The 17,861-nt window shown below is 41.6% G+C and overlaps 1 protein-coding gene across 1 annotated transcript in view; it reads right to left on the minus strand.

Moving 5' to 3' along the window:
* Nucleotides 1-15,802, minus strand: part of LOC121933625 (protein app1-like) — a 15,927-nt gene extending 125 nt beyond the window's left edge. The window contains exons 1-4 of the mRNA XM_042473605.1: nt 15,697-15,802; nt 9,198-9,255; nt 6,370-6,433; nt 25-837 (exon numbers count right to left, since the gene is read on the minus strand). Coding sequence (XP_042329539.1) covers nt 25-837; nt 6,370-6,433; nt 9,198-9,255; nt 15,697-15,712 — 951 coding nt within the window. The 5' untranslated portion in view covers nt 15,713-15,802. The remainder of the gene's footprint in view (nt 1-24; nt 838-6,369; nt 6,434-9,197; nt 9,256-15,696) is intronic.
* Nucleotides 15,803-17,861: the final 2,059 nt, after the last annotated feature.

Genomic DNA, 17,861 nt, shown 5'->3' on the forward strand with positions numbered 1-17,861 from the left:
TAACAAAGGCAGTGATGTCTGCACCTGGACTTCCCTTTCTCCAGATAACAAAGGCAGTGATGTCTGCATCTGGACTTCCCTTTTTGCAGATAACAAAGGCAGTGATGTCTGCACCTGGACTTCCCTTTCTCCAGATAACAAAGGCAGTGATGTCTGCACCTGGACTTCCCTTTCTCCAGGTAACGAGGATAACGATGTCTGCACCTGCACTTCCCTATCACCAGGTAGTGAAGGCAATGATGTCTGCACTTGAACTTCCTTTTCACTAGGTAGTGAAAGCAATGATGTTTGCACTTGAGCCACTCTTTCTCCAGGCAAAGAAGGCAGGGATGTTTGCACCAGGACCTCCCTTTCTCCAGGTAATGAAGGCAGTGATGTTTGCACCTGGGCCTCCCTTTCTCCAGGTAATGAAGGCAGCGAAGTTTGCACCTGGGCCTCCCTTTCTCCAGGTAATGAAGGCAGTGAAGTTTGCACCTGGGCCTCCCTTTCACCAGGTAATGAAGGCAGGGATGTTTGCACCTGGGCTTCAGCCTCCAGTACTCTTGGTAATTCAGTAAATGAGGTTTGAATGTGGGCATCTGTTTCAAATGGAGTTGGACACCGCAAAGAAAGAAAGGATGTTTGTGCCTGAGCCTCCATTTCCCTTGGTATGCTCGAAAAAGAGGTCTGAACCTGAATATCAGCTTCAGATGATGACTCTATCTCAGGAGTTGGTAACCCACTTCCAGAGGTTTGCAACTCAACTTCTCTGTGCAACCGTGACCACCGCCATCTATTTCCTTCTGGTATTTCCATTTTAGAAGTCTGTACCTCACTTTCAATATAAAAGTCTTCTTCCTGTGTGGGGGAGAAAATATGATCACTTCCATCTTATGTTCAAAGCAAGAGTTGCCTTCACCTGTTGGAAGGAAGTCCTCTTTCTTATAGGCAGCCATGCAATTCTCAAGTAGATACAGTACATTCAGGATAGGTTGGAAGGAGAGGAATATAAATCTTAATAAATATTCTATTTGTGTTGCACTAGATTATTAATTCAGCAATCAATGTGTTATGTTTTTAACTTTTTAACTGAATTTTAAATATTTTTCAGCTGTTTTAATTTTGTGATTTAGTAGAATTAATTTTTAAATAATGTTTAAACTTTTGTATTTACTTTTTTCCTATATGGAGCAAGAAATGCCAAATGTGTAAGCTGGGTTCAGAAAACGTGGAGGCACTAGGAATCATATTGCAAACCTATATTGGATACTACAATGCACCAAACAATTTCAGAAGAAAATTAGCCTGTATTTATAAATTATAGCTACGTCTTTGATTGAGTAGTTCATGAAAAAAATGAATTGTTCTTAAAGAAATTGGTGAGCCACAACATTTACTTGTCCCAATGTGTAACCTTTGCTCAGAACAAAAGGCCACCATTAGGACAGAATATGGTGAAACAGAATGTTTTTCCGATTGGCAATGGGGTCAGGCAAGGCTGCATTTTATCACCCTAGCTGTTAAACTTGTATGCTGATTGTATCATAAGTAAAAATGGATTAGATTTGGAGGAAGGAGGTAGGGAAATTGAAAGAAGGAATATCTACAATTTTAAAAATGCAGCTAGCAGAAAATAGCAAATACAGTCTGCCCTTGCCTTACACGGAGGGTCCGTTCCAGATCCCCCCCTGCATAAGACAAAAAGCATGTATGCTTGAGTCTCATTAGATATAATGGGGCTCGTGCACGCCACGCAGCATCCTAGTAGCTTCCACATAAACTGGAAGCCACCTATAATGAGCCCGCGTATGGCGCAGGCTCACTGTACTTGGAACAACTATTGAAGAAAGTCAAGGAAGAAAGTGCAAAGGCAAGGTTACAGTTGAACATGAAAACAAAAATAATTCCCATAGATGATTTGCATAACTGTAAAGTAGACAATGGTCCAAAACTCACTGTAAAAATAATCCAATTTGAGACTACTTTAACTGCCCTGGCTCAATGCTAAGGAATTCTGGGAACTGTAGTGCAGTGTGTTTTGGGTGAATTAAGACAAGATTTTCCATACCTTGGCTCAGTAATTAATCAGAATGCAGAACTCAGTCAAAAAATCAGAAGGAACTAGGACTTGGAGGGGCAGCTATAACAGAACCAGACAAGAGATTGAATTGTGAAGATATATCACTGAATACTAAAGTCAGCATTATCCATACCATCATATTACCAATTTCTATGTATGTTGGTGAAACATGGACAGTGAAGAAAGCTGATAAGAAGAGAATCCACTCAATTTGAAGTGCAGTGCTGGAGGAGAGTTCTATGGATATCAGGCTGCCAAAAAGACAAATATATGGATCCTACAGCAAACCAAACCTGAACTCTCCCTAGAAGCCAAGATGACTAAGCTGAGACTGTTGTACTTGGACATATCATGAGAAGATACGACTCACTAGAAAAGACAATGATGCTAGGCAAAGTAGAAGGCAGTAGAGAAAAGTGGATAGATTCAACCAAGGAAGCCACAGTTCGCGAACTGAGCAGGGATGTTGATCACAGGGTGACTTGGAGGTCTTTCATTCACAGAGTGCCATAGGTCAAATTCAATTCCTAGCAGTGAACAAGAACAAGATTTTTTGCATTTTGTTTTTAAATTTTTGTTGGCTGTGTTGGCTCCCATACCAGGAGAAAGGAGAAATATAAATTAAACAAATAAATACTAGTTAAGCAATGCTGCAGTCTTGGGTAGATATACAATATAAAACTAAGCTTGGTTAGATAACATTCCCTCTGCCCAGGGAACACTCAGCTTCTCACCAAACTACAATTCCTTGCATCCTTTAGTGCAGGTCTTGTCAATTGAAGTGACAGAATGCTAACATAATCTGACCACGGCCTGGAAGAATAACTGTCCCACAGCACCTTGTCTGTTTGACACAGCTAAAAACAACATGAGAGGGTCTTGGACCACCTTAAAGACCAATGGATTCATGGTGGCATAAACTGCCCCACTTTAGAATGCACTGTGTCAGATAAAAAATGTTTTGGTTAAGCGTCGGCTGCAATAAATCTACTAACCTTAAAGTTGCTACAGCAAGACATGTAAAAACACACCATTATGGACCTCAACATGCCATTCAGGAGTTTGTTGCTTTGAAGAACAATATAGCTGTCTGGTATTAGTCTCAGGGTTCTAAACACAAGCATACAAGTGCATATAAAAGTGTACATGTTCATAACACTGAAAAGCCATGGAAGTATCAGTTCCCTGAATTTCTCAGTCAATGAATTTGAAACTGAATATATTTGAACCTTGGATCACCTCAGAAAACCTAGATCTCTGTTCCTGATTAAGAAGTATCCTCTTGAGTTTAGCAAGTCATTTTCTGTTGTGGCGCCAATCAATGCAAATCTTTGCACAACAGTTGAAGACCTCGACTGCTATTGTTGCTGTTGCTTTTCAGCCTAAATTTTAACTGGCATTGTTTTAATTGTCTTTTTAATCAAGAGCTTTTTCAACTGAAAAAATGAAGAATGAATGTATAGGCTGAGTATCCCTTATCCAGAATTCCAAAATCCAATATATTCCAAAATCCAAAATTGTCCACATAGGTGGCTGAGATAGTGACACCTTTGCTTTCCAGTGGTTCAGTGTACACAAATTTTGTTTCATACATAAAATTATTTAAAGTATTATCTATAAAATTACCTTCAGCCTTTGTCTATAAGGTGTATACAAAAAACAAATGAATTTCATGTTAAGACTTGGGTCCCATCTCCATGGTATCTCATTGTGTATATGCAGATATTCCAAAATTGAAAAAAAATCCAAAATCCCAAATACGTCCGGTCCCAAGCATTTCAGATAAAGGATACTCAACCTGTGTTAAGTAAATCACATGCAAGTATAAGTTTTACTTGTTGCCATAACATCCGGAATATTCTCTTGCATTGTTTTTCTCCAAGAGATGTTGTGAACAATTGGGGATAAATGAAATCGCATCAAGAATGTTGAGCAGATACCATTTAGACTTGATTTGTTAGATTGCAAGGATGCTGGACTGTTTTATTCCTCTTTCAGAAGGACTGTCAGTTCATAAGCTTTACTTATGGTGGCTAGACAGAACTACATCTATTTCCTTGAAAAGAAGGGAAGCACTGCCATTATTCTTGCTGCTAGGTAGAAGAGGCTCTCCTTTTCTCTTCCTCTCTCTGGCCAAAATCCTGTTTAACATAAAGGAGGCCTGGAAGGAAGGAATACAAAAGTGTAGGAAAGAGGGTGACAACACAATGGGGCTCTCCTGATGCCCCCATCTAGCCAATCAGTGGCTACTTGGACCAAGGAGTGGCTAAACAAGCAGCCTAGTGCCATCCAGCTGCTATTACACAACCTGGGGAGAAATAATGCACAAGGAAGTACTGGATATCTCCTTGCATAACATCTCAAAATGTATTTACACAGGCACATGATTTCAGAGCCATTCTCCTTAACAGAAGATGTAGCTTCAGACAAGATTAGTGTGTACAGAGTCACAGCTTTAAAAGAGAGGATGGGAAAAGACTCCAAAGCCACTGGAATGTGTTAAGGTGGAAAAACATCCTATCCAACTAATGCCTGTGAGTCCGACCCAGGTCGAAGGGTCACAAAGAGATGAAACATGTAGTTGTGATGATAGTACAGTGTACCCTTGGTATCTGCTGGGGTTTAGTTCCAGGACTCTTCCACCCACCCATCCCCCATGGATACCAAAGTCCATGGATGCTCAAGTCCCATTAAATACAATGGCATGGTGAAATGGTATCCCTTATATAAAATAGCAAAATCCAGGTTTGCTTTTGGGAATTTATATCTTTTTGGAATATTTTCAAACCATGGATAGTTAAATCCATGGATAAAGAATCTAGATATGAAGGGCCAACTATACTTAATCCTGTTGCTGAGCACATAAGGAGTAACCAAATTATCCAACAATTGTACAGAATGTATAAAAGTGATTCTAACATACACCCCGGAAAGGAATTGTAACCAAATATTGTAGTGGAGTCCTATTGTGGGAAGTTTGGAAACAGAACATACTATACTTCCAAATGGCATAAAGTATATTGAGAGTTCAGAAAAGTTATGTTTTTCAAATACAACACACTGAATCCACTGGGAGACCACCTCCCATTGATGGTTGAGGATACTGAGAACTGGAGCCCAAAAACATTGTTGAGGATCTACACTTGTGTTAGTCAAGTTCTTAAAACTGAGCATTAAGGCAAAAACTGTGGGGGAGGGTAGGCTAACAGAGCACAAAACACGTGTGACATTCACCAAGTGTGAGGATTAATTCTTTAATTTCTACCTTCCTTCTTTCCTTCCTTAACTTGACAGCCAATCATTCCAGGATGTTGCTATGGATTTGGCGCACATTCTGAGATGCACAGTCAGTTCATGAAGTGTACAGCCTTATCATTGCCCCACACATGCAGCATGTATACATGAGAATATACCAAATCCTCCTTTGCAACTGTCCATTTCAGTGTCAGATCAACTGGAGCAATGACATTCTTTGAGGGCAGCTTGTCTATCATGACAACTGATCTCCTAACTGCAGAGCTCCACGGGTTTAACCCAAGTATTCACTGGAATTCAGTTTCAAAGCCACTGGGTTACATAAGTATTCATTAATACAGGACAGGTGGGATTAAAGACTGGGGAGGTACAACAGTGCTGAGATATTTCTTCCCACTTCTACACACCCAATTCTTTTATCCCTCTGCAGGTTTGCAGCATCCCAAAACAAGGCAAAAGCTCACAAAATCTCTTTCCCAGAGGTGAAAGTAAGTAGGGATGTAGAGGATGGGGGAGAAAGAAGAGAATTGCCCTCCCAAATAAGAATTCTGTGTCCCACCCCCCATAAAATAATCCTTCAGTCAATAATAATAATAATAATAATAATAATTATTTATATTCCACTTAATCACTTGGAATCCAAGCAGATTACAACAATAAAAGAGGATACAGTTAAAATTCTAAAAGTCCCCACATTTTCAGCACTCCAAACACTGAAAATCATTCATACTTAGAACCTTTATTTTTATTGTGTTCATATGCATTTGGTACTATGCCTGCCCCTTATTTAGCTGTATTTCTAAATGCTCAGCTGATGTTTTAAGTTCCTGCAATACTAGAAATTTGAAGATGAGGGAAAATTTCATTTGGAGGGGACAGAATTCTTATTTGGGCCCTCCTCTAGGGCTACACTCCTGAAAGTGAAGTAAGTGAACACCTTACAAGCAGTAACATCTCAGTTCTCCAGCTACCATCAGGTGTCTGAGGAAGTTCACTATCTACCCTCTTTCAACGGCATTTTCACTTAAGGCTTGCCCCTTCAGACAATGACTTACCTGGTCCTCTTCTGGGTCTGGCTCTGAGAAAGGCTTGAAGGGATGAGACTCACTGATATTAAGGCTGGAATAAATGAGAGACATTGTCAAAGCTTGACAGGTAACCAAGGAGAGTCACCAAGACTTTCATTTACATGTAAGATTTAAAGCATTTCACTTCATTTTGAGGTTTTAACAATTTAATCCAATATTAATTTGATTTTATAAATCCAGATTTATAAATCCAACAAATAACAAAATACAGGTAGGAAGCCCTCTGCCAGCCAGAATGAAGTTCTGGATTCAGGAACCATTGTATCATCAAGATCGGAGTGACCATCAGGGCTAAGCAGTTCACTCTTTCCCTTTGTTACCCGAGCCAACATGGTTTAGTGGTTTGAGCATTGGACTACAACTTTGGAGACCAGGATTTAAATCCCCGCTGGGCCATGGAAACCCACCGGGTGACCCTGGGGAAGTCAAGCTCTCTCAATCTCAGATTAGGGAAAAGACAAAAAACCCTCTGGACAAATCTTGCCAAGAAAACCCCACAATAGGTTCACCTTCGTGTCACCATAGGTTAGAAACAACATGAAGCCTCACAACAACAGGCACATGTAGTTCCAGTCTGGATTGGGACCACTGTGTAATGGTAGGGGAGATTTAATTATCTTGCCTCTACCTAGATAGAAGCGTCCGACAACCAATTAAAATATCAAGTCACTATAAAAACCTATCAATAAAATATATTTCCATATAGAATATTCTGAAGGAGACATTTTTTTAAAAAAGTACTGAAGAAACCTAGTTGGAAAAGAGGTTTCAGTTAGTTACCTAAAACCTCCAGCTTGAGCAGAACTGACAGATCTCACTAGGCAGAGAATAACCACTGAAAAACCTCTTATCCTACTAAAAGACAGACTCCTGTATACTCTGCATGGGCCTCACCAAACTACAATCAATCAAATTTTATTGCTTTTGACCAAAGGTCATTGCATCACCAAACTACGAATCCCAGGATTCCATAGGCTGGAACCATAGCAGTTAAAATAGAATCATAGTACTATAACTATATAGTATGAAAGGGTCGAAGGAAAGGTTTGTCCATGTCATCTGATGTTTCTATGAAAAATAAATCTTTAGAGAACACCACCCTACAAGACTGCAGTCAATGTGTTCTAGATGCAGAACGCTCTCCATTATTATTATTATTATTATTATTATTATTATTATTATTATTATTATTATTTATTTATAAAGCGCTGTAAATTATTTATGTATGGTATTTATACCCCACCCTTCAACCCCAAAGGCTCTCAACAGCAGACTAGAGCACAGTTGAGTCAGTCACCCTATACTCAGGTATCTCCCCACCATGGGAAGAATCAGACTAAACAGGAACAGTGCATCTCCGTGTTCTTCCCGTGTTTTCTTGAAGAGGCACACAGAAAATATAAAGGGGGACACAGGGCAGTGCCAATGTCCCTGGAAAGACTTTGTGCTGTGGACTGGGATGATCCATTCCAAGCCCAGCATATAGGCATGTATTGTATTAGAAGTTTATGAATTAGAGGGGGGTTTTAACGGTAAATGGGAACTATGATTAGGTCGGAGCTTGGAAATGTTATTTTCTGGACTAATTTTTCTTAGCTCTACTCAGCCACAATTCAACTTAATGCATTTGTTTAAACTTAGCACTATTCAGATCTCTACGATATTCCATGTTAACAATGGCAGAGAGGGGAACATACTTACACAATAGATTTAATCTGAGTTAATAGCCATTTCACACAGAGGCACTTACAATCAGTAAAACATTGGCCAAAGGTTCCTGGAGCGTTCCTAAAGTGTGAAGGTGTGATAGCACGTCGCACTTCTAAAACGTCATTGAGGTGTGCCGCTTCTCTCCCATCGATGAAGCGTTTGCGGAGCAGCCATTTTTTTAATGACAGGATCTTCCGTTATGCAAGAAATGGCTGCTCCACAAACGCTTTGTTGACGGGAGAGAAGCTGGGTGCTTCAATGACGTTTTGGAAGCACGACACGCTATCACACCCTCACACTTCAGGAACGCTGTAGTAACCTTTTGCCCATGGTAAGGTTCTGTGTGATAAGCTCCTGAGACTAAAGATAATGGTTAGCCTGCTCTCCAAAACTCAGTTCCTTGGATTCTTTGAGGAATGTCATGACAATACTGTAAAAGTGGCATCAAAACAAATCTGTGAACTCATTTACAGTCTGGAATACAGTCTGAAAGTTAACAACTGTTAATTCTATTGTTTAATACTTTCTCACACACCAATTAGTACAGCAGTGCCAGATCTGCATTTTCAGATTGCACAATTAGTTGCCACAATAGCAAATCAATAGCTGCCATAAAGAACACAGAATATCCTCCTTTAAGCATGGATTTTTTTAGTTCAAAAGAGCTAGCTTTAAGTAAATAGTTCTTGCAAAATTTGTGCGACTTAAAAAAGAATTAAAGAAACTTCTCTGCGATTCACAAGCTGCCTTACTACCACATCTGTGGTGGATAAGCATACAGTTATTCTGAGCTTAAATCTTTAGATTTGTATTGTTTCTCAATTGAGAATTAACAACTTGCCGAATAGTTTGCTGAAAAACTGTGTGATGCACTCACATAATTCCTCATCTGTAATACTGAAACATTTTCAGGTTTGGAACAATCATCTAATGCAGGTGTTGCTCAAAAGCACCTCCAAGCCTTCCTGCCCAATGGCTAGAGCTGATGGGAGTCGTGGTCCAACAACATCTGCAGTTTGTTCACCGCTGTTCTAAAAGCTGCATAAAGCTCCATTTAATTCACTAGGAAAGAGGGGGCAGCTTACCATGTTGAAGACTGAGTTTCTGGTGGGCCAGCACAGCAGAAAAATTTTCTCCAGCTTCCTATAAAACAAATGGAAAGGATGCATCTTCACAATCAGACCATGAAACTGACCTGCATTTTGACTCAAGCTAGTGTCTATAAACCTATCCCTTCCCAACTCACTGGCAGGTTTTCACTGGATCAACCAGATAGCTGTGCAAAGGTCCTGAACTTTATGAATTAACAGTAGGAAACAATAATGCAAAATGTATGTAGAGCACAGGGGATGCCCTACCAATGAAGATGCAATTGAAATAAGGTTCGACCCAGACTTTGTCAAACTTAGCATATCCCCACACTGTAATCAAATAAAGCTGCTTCGGGTCAATTTGGAGGTATGCTGTTTAAATGATGCATGCATCCTAAGAATCTGGAAGCTGCACCAAAGCTGCACTCCAGTGCTTAGGAATGGAGTGTGGCTTTGGCGCAACCTCTGGACTCTTAGGACCCATGCATCATTTAAATAGCATACCTCAAAAGAGACCTGAAGCAGCTTTATTTTGGCAGTCTGTAACAGGCCAATGGAACTTAAGTTAGTCCAGACTAATATAGACCATTGACCCTCTTCAGCCTTTGCAGAGTTAGGACCTTTAGTTAACCCAAGCCTATCACATGGGGTCCATTAATTTTATTATCTTTCTCTTCCTAGCAATCTTTTAAAGGGAAGAGTCAGTACAAATGCTGGCCTGGGTGCCTTTTAGCTTTGATCTGGCTGCCATCCAGTTGTGGGTGAGAAGGAACTATCAGCTGAAGAACAATGCAGTGGTCTCATCATAGGAACAGGAAGCATAGCAAGAAATGTGCCTGCAGCCTGAATAGATTGGAAGTCTTTTTCATTCACGCTACCTTTTCACTCTAGACAATTCCACTTTAACTATGGAGATTTTCAGATGAGGGGGGATAGCCGGGAATAAAAGGTATATTCCCATCATAACCAAGTGATCGTGCTCATCCAGGATTTATCCAGTGTAGATCCAGGAATGCTCCAGCAACAAACCATTCACAGGGAAGCCCCAGGAATGGTTTGTTGCTGGAGCACTTCTTGATCTTTACTGAGTCCTGGATGAGTGCAACGTTGTCTGAATATCTTCAGTATGATTGTATGATTATGCCAGGAGTTTGCCTTTTACTCACGGCATGTTCCTCCCATCTGAAAATCTCCAATGATTCCACGTGACAGTTCCATCCTACAAAATCCTGGGGTTTGCAGTTAGGGAAGGGCAATTAGAGGTAAAAAGTTTTAGTCCCTTGTTGTTGTTGTTGTTGTTGTTACTGTTGTTGTTGCTATTGTGTGTCTTCAAGATATTTCTGATTTATAGTGATAAGGCAAACCTATCATTAGATTTTCTTGGCAATATTTTGTTAAGAGGTGGTTTGCTATTGCCTCCCCCTGAAGTTGAGAGAGTGTGATTTCCCCAAGGTCACACAGTGGGTTTCATGGCTAAGAAGGGAATCAAACCCTGGTTTCCAGAATCATAGTCCAGCACTCAAACCACTATGCTATGCTGACTCTGTTAGTAAATTACAAATCAAAACATAAGACCTAGGGATAGGGGGTGAGAAATTTGCCCCACTTTAAGAATTCTGCCCCCAATCAAATTTTCTTTCAGTGCCCAAATTTCTATCATTATAGTAATTTCAGTTTTCACTTGAGAGAAATATAGGGTACCCCTACATTGCAGAAATAATGCATTGCAGTTTGACACCACTTTAACTGCCATGGCTCCATCCTACAGAATCCTGGAAGTTTTGTGAAGCACCAGCACTCTTTGGCAGAGAAGGCTAAATGGCTTGTAAAACTACAAATCCCAGGAATCCACAGAATGGCGCTACAGCACTTAAAGTCGTGTCAAACTGCATTATTTCTACAGTGTAGATGAACCTGTAGTTTAGATATCCAAAGGGAAAAGGCTGGAAAGTTTATCAATGTAATGTAAACAGAGTAAATATAAGAGTCCTAGGTGTGAACAATTTTCACTCACGTGGGCTGCTTCTGCACTGCAGGAATAATTTGGTTTGACACCATTTTAACTGCCATGGTTCAATGCCAGTGGCATCCCTAGGGTTGGTGTCACCCGGTGTGGTAGCTCATGATGTCACTCCTCCCCATTGCCCTCCTCCCATTTGACATGATACAGAATACTTAGTAATGCTTTTTTGCACTAACGTTACTCATAAATCCTAATTCCCATATACCACTGAATGTAATGCTAATAGTTGTGACATAAACAACTAGCCAAATTAAAATTATATCTTCAAATTTCAATATCACAAGCACAACCTAAATGTATGTACAGATACATAGTGAATATTTGATTAAGATGTGATGTTTTTAAAGAAAATTTTAAAAATAATTTTAAATGTTTTCATTTTTTTAATTTTAAAAATTTAAAATTTTGAAATTTGAAATTTTAATTTTTTAAAAAATCAGGGCCTCTCCTTTCTCCTCCCACTGAGCTTTGCCACACTCCCACCATCTCTTAAAGCATTTTAAAGGTGAATGCCACGGCCCATTTCTGACAAACGGTAGGTATGTGAGCAGTGATGTCACCCCTCCAAAAAAATTAGGGTGTCACCTGGTGAGGTCCACACACCCCAAACACCCCTAGTGATACAACTGCTCAATCTTATGGAATTTTGGGAATTGTAGTTGGTTGTGGCACCACAGATGATGCCACAACCAACTACAATTCCCAGAATTCCACAGCAATGAGCCATGGCAGTTAAAGTGGTGTCAAACCTTATTATTTCTATAGTGCGGAGGCAGCCTTACTCTTTGGAATGCTAGAAAACATTCCAGAAGTCCAAATGGGGTTCAGGAAAGAAAGAGGCACTAGAGGCCACAAAGCAAACATAAGGTGGCTAATAGCATGCACAATTGAATTCCAGGGGGGAAAATCAACATGTGTTTTATAGGCTATAACAAAGCAATTGACTGTATAGATCATGAAAAGCTATGGAATGCACTCAAGGAATTGGTGGTACCACTACATCTGACAGACCTGGTGAGATATCTATACCAAGGAGAAGAGACCACTGTCATAATTGAATTCAGAGAAACAGAATGGTTCTCAAAAGAGGAAGGGGTCAGGCAAGGCTGCGCCCCATCACCCTATTTGTTCAACTTGTATGCTGAAAACATCATAAGAAAAGCAGAGTTAGACTCACAAAAAGGAGGAATGAAGACAGGACAAAGGAACATCAACAACCTAAGGTATGTGGATGACACAATAACACAGACAGAAGACAAGAACGTTTACTGAGGAAGGTCAGTGATGAAAGTTTAAAGCAGGATTAATGCTGAACATTAAACAAAAATAATGACCACTAAAGAAATACATAAATTCATTATAGACAATTAGGAAATCAAAATACTCAGAGAATTCCCATACCTGGGATCAAATATTGACCAGTGTGGTAACTGCAGTCAAGAAATAAGAAGACTGGGAATAGGAAGGGCAGCTATGAAGGAATTAGAAATGATCCTGAGGAGTAAAGAGGTACAACTGACTATTAAAGTTAGAATCGTCCTGGCCATTGTATTTCCCATTGTCATGTATGGATATGACAGCTGGACAATAAAGGAAGCAGACAGGGAAAAAAAGTCAATGCATTCGAGATCTGGTACTGAAGAAGAGCACTTAGGATACCATGGGCAGCCAAAAAGACAAACAAATGGATCCTTGAACAGATCAAACCAGAATTCTCTTGGAAGCCAAGATGATCAAATTCAGGCCGTCATACTTTAACCACATAATGGGAAGGCATGGATCACTAGAAAAAATAATAATGCTAGGAAAGCTAGAGAGTAGGAGGCAAAGATTGCAAGCAAGATGGATGGACTCAATCAGGGAAGCCAGAGGCATGGGTTTGCAGGGACTAAGCAGAACAGAGGATGATAAGGAGTCTTGGAGATGTCTCATCCATAGGACCACCATGAGTTGCAGTCAACTCGAGGGCAAGTAACCACAACAATGAAAAGGAAAAGCTTGGAAGGGGGGAAGCATTCCTATCTGGGAGGGCAATGCCCTTATCTTGCCCCACACACACATTCCATGCTACCCTCCCTAGTGAAAATCTGGGCCATGAGCTGTATGCTAGCCTTTGGTTCTGAACATTTCTGCGCAGGTGGTGTTAAGGATGTAATAGCAGTGCTGATGAGTCAGTATTTTATTTAAACTTCATTTTATTGTATGGTGTTCTGACTGACTATAACATTTCTGCTCAAGGTTTATGGGCTTCCTCCACGCAAGATAAACATGCCTGTGCTTGCGACTATCTACATCTTTTGTTTCCTACATTTCATATCTCATTTTATGATGGGGCTTGTACCCTTACTGAAGAATTTGGTAAGCATGTGTATTCATGTGCAAGGAGGAGAGTGCACTAGTGCCAACAACCTCCGTTCTCATGTTCCTCATTTGAAAGTGACGTGTCTGAAGAGGACAGCCTGTATCTGTGTAGGCTCTGCACACAAGCTGGTTATTGTTTTGTTTGCTTTCTGGCGCATACAGAGACCATCCAAAGGTAAAACAGTGTCCTCTCTTCAGTCATGTTGCTTTTGTGTGAGGTAAGGTTGGTGGTGTTAATGTACCGTACTCCTGTCTTCATGTGTGGAGCACAAATAAATACCAAAGCCTTGAACAGGACTTGTGTGTTTGTTTGTGCACACATACTCTGGAATGTCAGGATTAGAGTGTGCAACCGGAGTGTACAACTTGAGGCCTTGAAGAAACATGCATCTCAACAAGGCCTCCTTTTCCAGGACATATTCTACATTTAAACCTTCTGATCAGGAGGAATTCCCATCTGTATGTCACTTATCTGTTACTTCCTACATAGAGAGACATCTCTCATTAGAAGCATTATTTTTGCACCTAGCACAGGTATAGGGAATACATTGCCCTCCCAGTGCTGTTGCACTGCAGCTCCCATCATCCCTCAGCATTGGCTCTTCTGTCTAAGGTGGATGGGAGCTGAAGTCCAGTCACATCTGTTGGACTCTGGATCCTTAATATCCTTTGCCATGGCTGGGCTTTCATTATTCTGACGCTGAAATTCAACAAAAAACTAACACTGGAATGGATGGTGAAACACAATAGAATATCCTGGAACAGTCTACAGGTAAAGAGGAGCACTTCACAATGAAACACTGCAACAGGTTCAGTTTAAAGTGCCTACTTGTTGTTGTCATATGCCTCCAAGTCATTTCTGACTTATGGCAACCATGATGTGAACTTCTCACAGGGTTTTCTTGGCAAGATCTGTTCCGAAGGGGTTTGCCATTTCCCTCTTCTTAGGCAGAGAGACTGGGACTTGGCCAAAGTTGCCCACCAGGCTTCCATGGCTGAGTGGGAATTTGAACCCTGAACTCCCAGAGTCCTAGTCCAGCATTCAAATCACTGCACCATGATGGCTCCCGTGCTGAAACGAATATTAGTATTATCCTAGTAACATTAATAATCTCAGTTTTATGAGTCTTCTTTATGACACCAAAATGGCACCATCCATGCTTTCAGAGTCATAGTCCAACACTATGGGCTATCATGGGGTTTTCCTGGCAAAGATTTGCTCCGAGGAGGTTTGCCATGGCCTTCCCCTGAGGCTGAGAGAGTGTGACTTGCCCACAGTCCCACACTGGGCTTTGTGGCCAAACCAGGAATCGAACCCTGGTCTCCAGAGCCAGCGTGGTGTAATGGTTTGAGTGCTGCACCGTGGCTCTGGAGACTAGGGTTCGAATCCCAGCTTGGCCACTGAGGAACCTTAGGCGAGTCACACTCTCTCAGCCCCAGAGGATGGCAAGGGCAAAAAAAAAAACCTAGAAAAGAAAATATGCCAAAAACCCCCATGATAGGGTCACCATAAACTGGAAATGACCTGAAGGCATGCAACAACAGCAGCAGCAACAACTCCAGAGTCCTAGCCCTGCATTCAAATCCATTATGCCCCTAGAGAAACTATATAGTCCCCAGGTTCCCCTGAAAGCTTTTTGTTTTGATTGGATTGTTTTGATTGGATTATTTTAATTGTTTTTAAAATGCTGTTTATATATATATATGTGTGTGTGTGTGTGTATAGTGTGTGTGTGTGTGTGTGTGTGTGTGTGTGTGTTAATATATGCATACAATTTGGGAACCAAAAGTAGTGAAGAATGGCTGTTTCCTCCATCCATTGGGCATTATTTTCAAGAAGTGTGTGTGTGTGTGTGTGTGTGTGTTGTAAACCGCCTTGGGTCCCAACTTGGGAGAAAGGCGGGATAAAGCTTCATGGCTTTAGCCTGGAACCAAAGGCTCTCCTTGGTCCTGTGCCCAAACTTTCCCCTACTTCTCTAGTGGCTTCTTTGCAAGTCAGCTAGACTGCCTCTGGCTGTGGAGGCTCTCCAGAGCCCCCAAAGGAGGGGAAAGGGGGGTCCCTTGGAGGCTGCCAAGCCCCAGGCCACTCTGCCAGCCCCTTGGGCTCACCTTTATTCTTCCCCATGGTTTCCAAACCCGGTTAAGCTCCGCATGTAGCTGGTAATAAGGGAGCAGCCGGGGGGGCGCTGGCTGCTGGCTTCCCCTTGAGCCTGACACTGAGCCCCTCCCTCCAGCATCCTGACAGCCTCCTCAGGGGACGTGACGTCACCGAGAGGCTTTTTGACGTCACCCAGCCAGCATTCTGTACATGCCTCGGAGGCAGGGAGAGAGGTGCAAGAGGGAGGCATCGCCTTTTTGCTCCTTTGGAGCCTTCTCCATCACCTCTCTGCAAGCACTGCTTCCACACTGGAGAAAAAATCCAGTTTCAGACTGCTTTAACTGCCTTGCTTCAATGCTATGGAATTCTGGGAATTGTAGTTTGTTGTGGCCCCTCCCACAATTCCATAGCATTGAAGCAAGGCAGTTAAAGCAGTCTGAAACCGGATTACTTCCACAGTGTGGATGCAACCTCTGTCATGCATTTGTTTGCTGCCAGAATCACTTGGAAGGGGTCCCTTTTTTGTCTTTTGTCTTTGGACTGCAACTCCCAGAAGCCCCCCCCTCAGCCAGCTTGGTCAACAGTCAGGGATTCTGGGAGCTGAAGTCCAAACCATCTGGAGTTTGGGAACCACTGTCACACTGAAGCCAAGCAGTATTATTTTATCAGGGCTATATATTATACAGTCCTTATCTATGGATTCAAGCAGCCATGTCTTGAAAATAGTCCCCCCCCCCAAAAAAAGTCTAAATTCCCAATAGCAAAGCTTGATTTTTTTTTCCATTTGCTCTGCCATATTTAATGGGACTTGGGTCCAAAACACACTGCAGAACTAATCCACTTTGAGACCACTTTAGCTGCCTTGGCTCAATGCTAGAAAATCCTGGGAACTGTAGTTTTGTGAGACATTTAGCCTCCTCTGTCAATTCCCTGGATTCCCTATCACTGAGCCAGGGCAGTTAAAGCAGTCTCAAACTGGATGATTTCTGCAGTGTGTTTTGGAGCTTGAGCATCCGCAGATTTTGTTATCCTGGAACCAAACCCCAGCAGATAACAAGGGCCTCCTGTATTGGGGACATTATTCTTCAACACTGGGGTTAGGGGCACAGGACCCCTGTGAATGTGGGATAACCACAAATACCAAATACCTGAGAGAACACCTCTCTAGGAATCTCTAAGTCCTCCGGTATAACTCTGTGGTCAACATCCACCAGACATTGACCAGAGAATTGCGCTGGAGGAGCTACCAAGGCCTAGCAGAGTGTTCTCTCTAGGAATCTCTAGGTCCTTCAATGCGACTTTTGATTAAAGTTGGCCATAGAGTTGCACTGGAGGGCATAGCTATTCCTAGCGGGAACATATTAATAAAATCCTTGAATAATCAAATCCACAAAAGTCAAAGCCTCAAATGTATATATTAGAGAAAAGCCCTCCCATATTAATAGATTTTTTTCATCCTCTGTTGCTAATCGATGATTTATACAAAACAGTCCTAGCTGTCCCAGTTTCAACCCAAAAAGGTTATTATTTCAAGGTAGATTAGTGGGATTATAACTCGCATCCGAACATTTTGGGGGTTGTAGACAAACTGGCGGCAGAAATTCAAGTATTGCCAAACTGGTCAAAATCTATTTCTTTAAGTGTTCTAGGAAAGGGTGGTATGTGTGGTCTCTTCCAACTTTACGATTCTGTGATTCTGTAGTTTTCATTTAGCAACCAGATCGTAGAATCATAGAATCATAGAGTTGGAAGAGACCACTAGGGTCATCCAGTCCAACCCCCTGCCATGCAGGAATCCAAATCAAAGCATCCCCGACAGATGGCCATCCAGCCTCCGTTTGAAGACCTCCAGGGAAGGAGACTCCACAACACTCCTAGGAAGTGTGTTCCACTGTCGAACAGCCCTTACTGTCAGGAAGTTCCTCCTAATGTTGAGGTGGAATCTCTCTCTTGTAGCTTGCATCCATTGTTCCATGTTCTAGTCTCTGGAGCAGCAGAAAACAAGCTTGCTCCCTCCTCAATATGACATCCCTTCAAATACAGTATTTAAACAGGGCTATCATATCACCTCTTAACCTTCTTTGCTCCAGGCTAAACATACCCAGCTCCCTGAGTCGTTCCTCATAGGGCATGGTTTCCAGACCCTTCACCATTTTAGTCACCCTCCTTTGGACAC

This window comes from Sceloporus undulatus, chromosome 6 (genome assembly GCF_019175285.1).
Source record: "Sceloporus undulatus isolate JIND9_A2432 ecotype Alabama chromosome 6, SceUnd_v1.1, whole genome shotgun sequence".
In the NCBI taxonomy this organism is placed as follows: Eukaryota; Metazoa; Chordata; class Lepidosauria; order Squamata; family Phrynosomatidae; genus Sceloporus; species Sceloporus undulatus.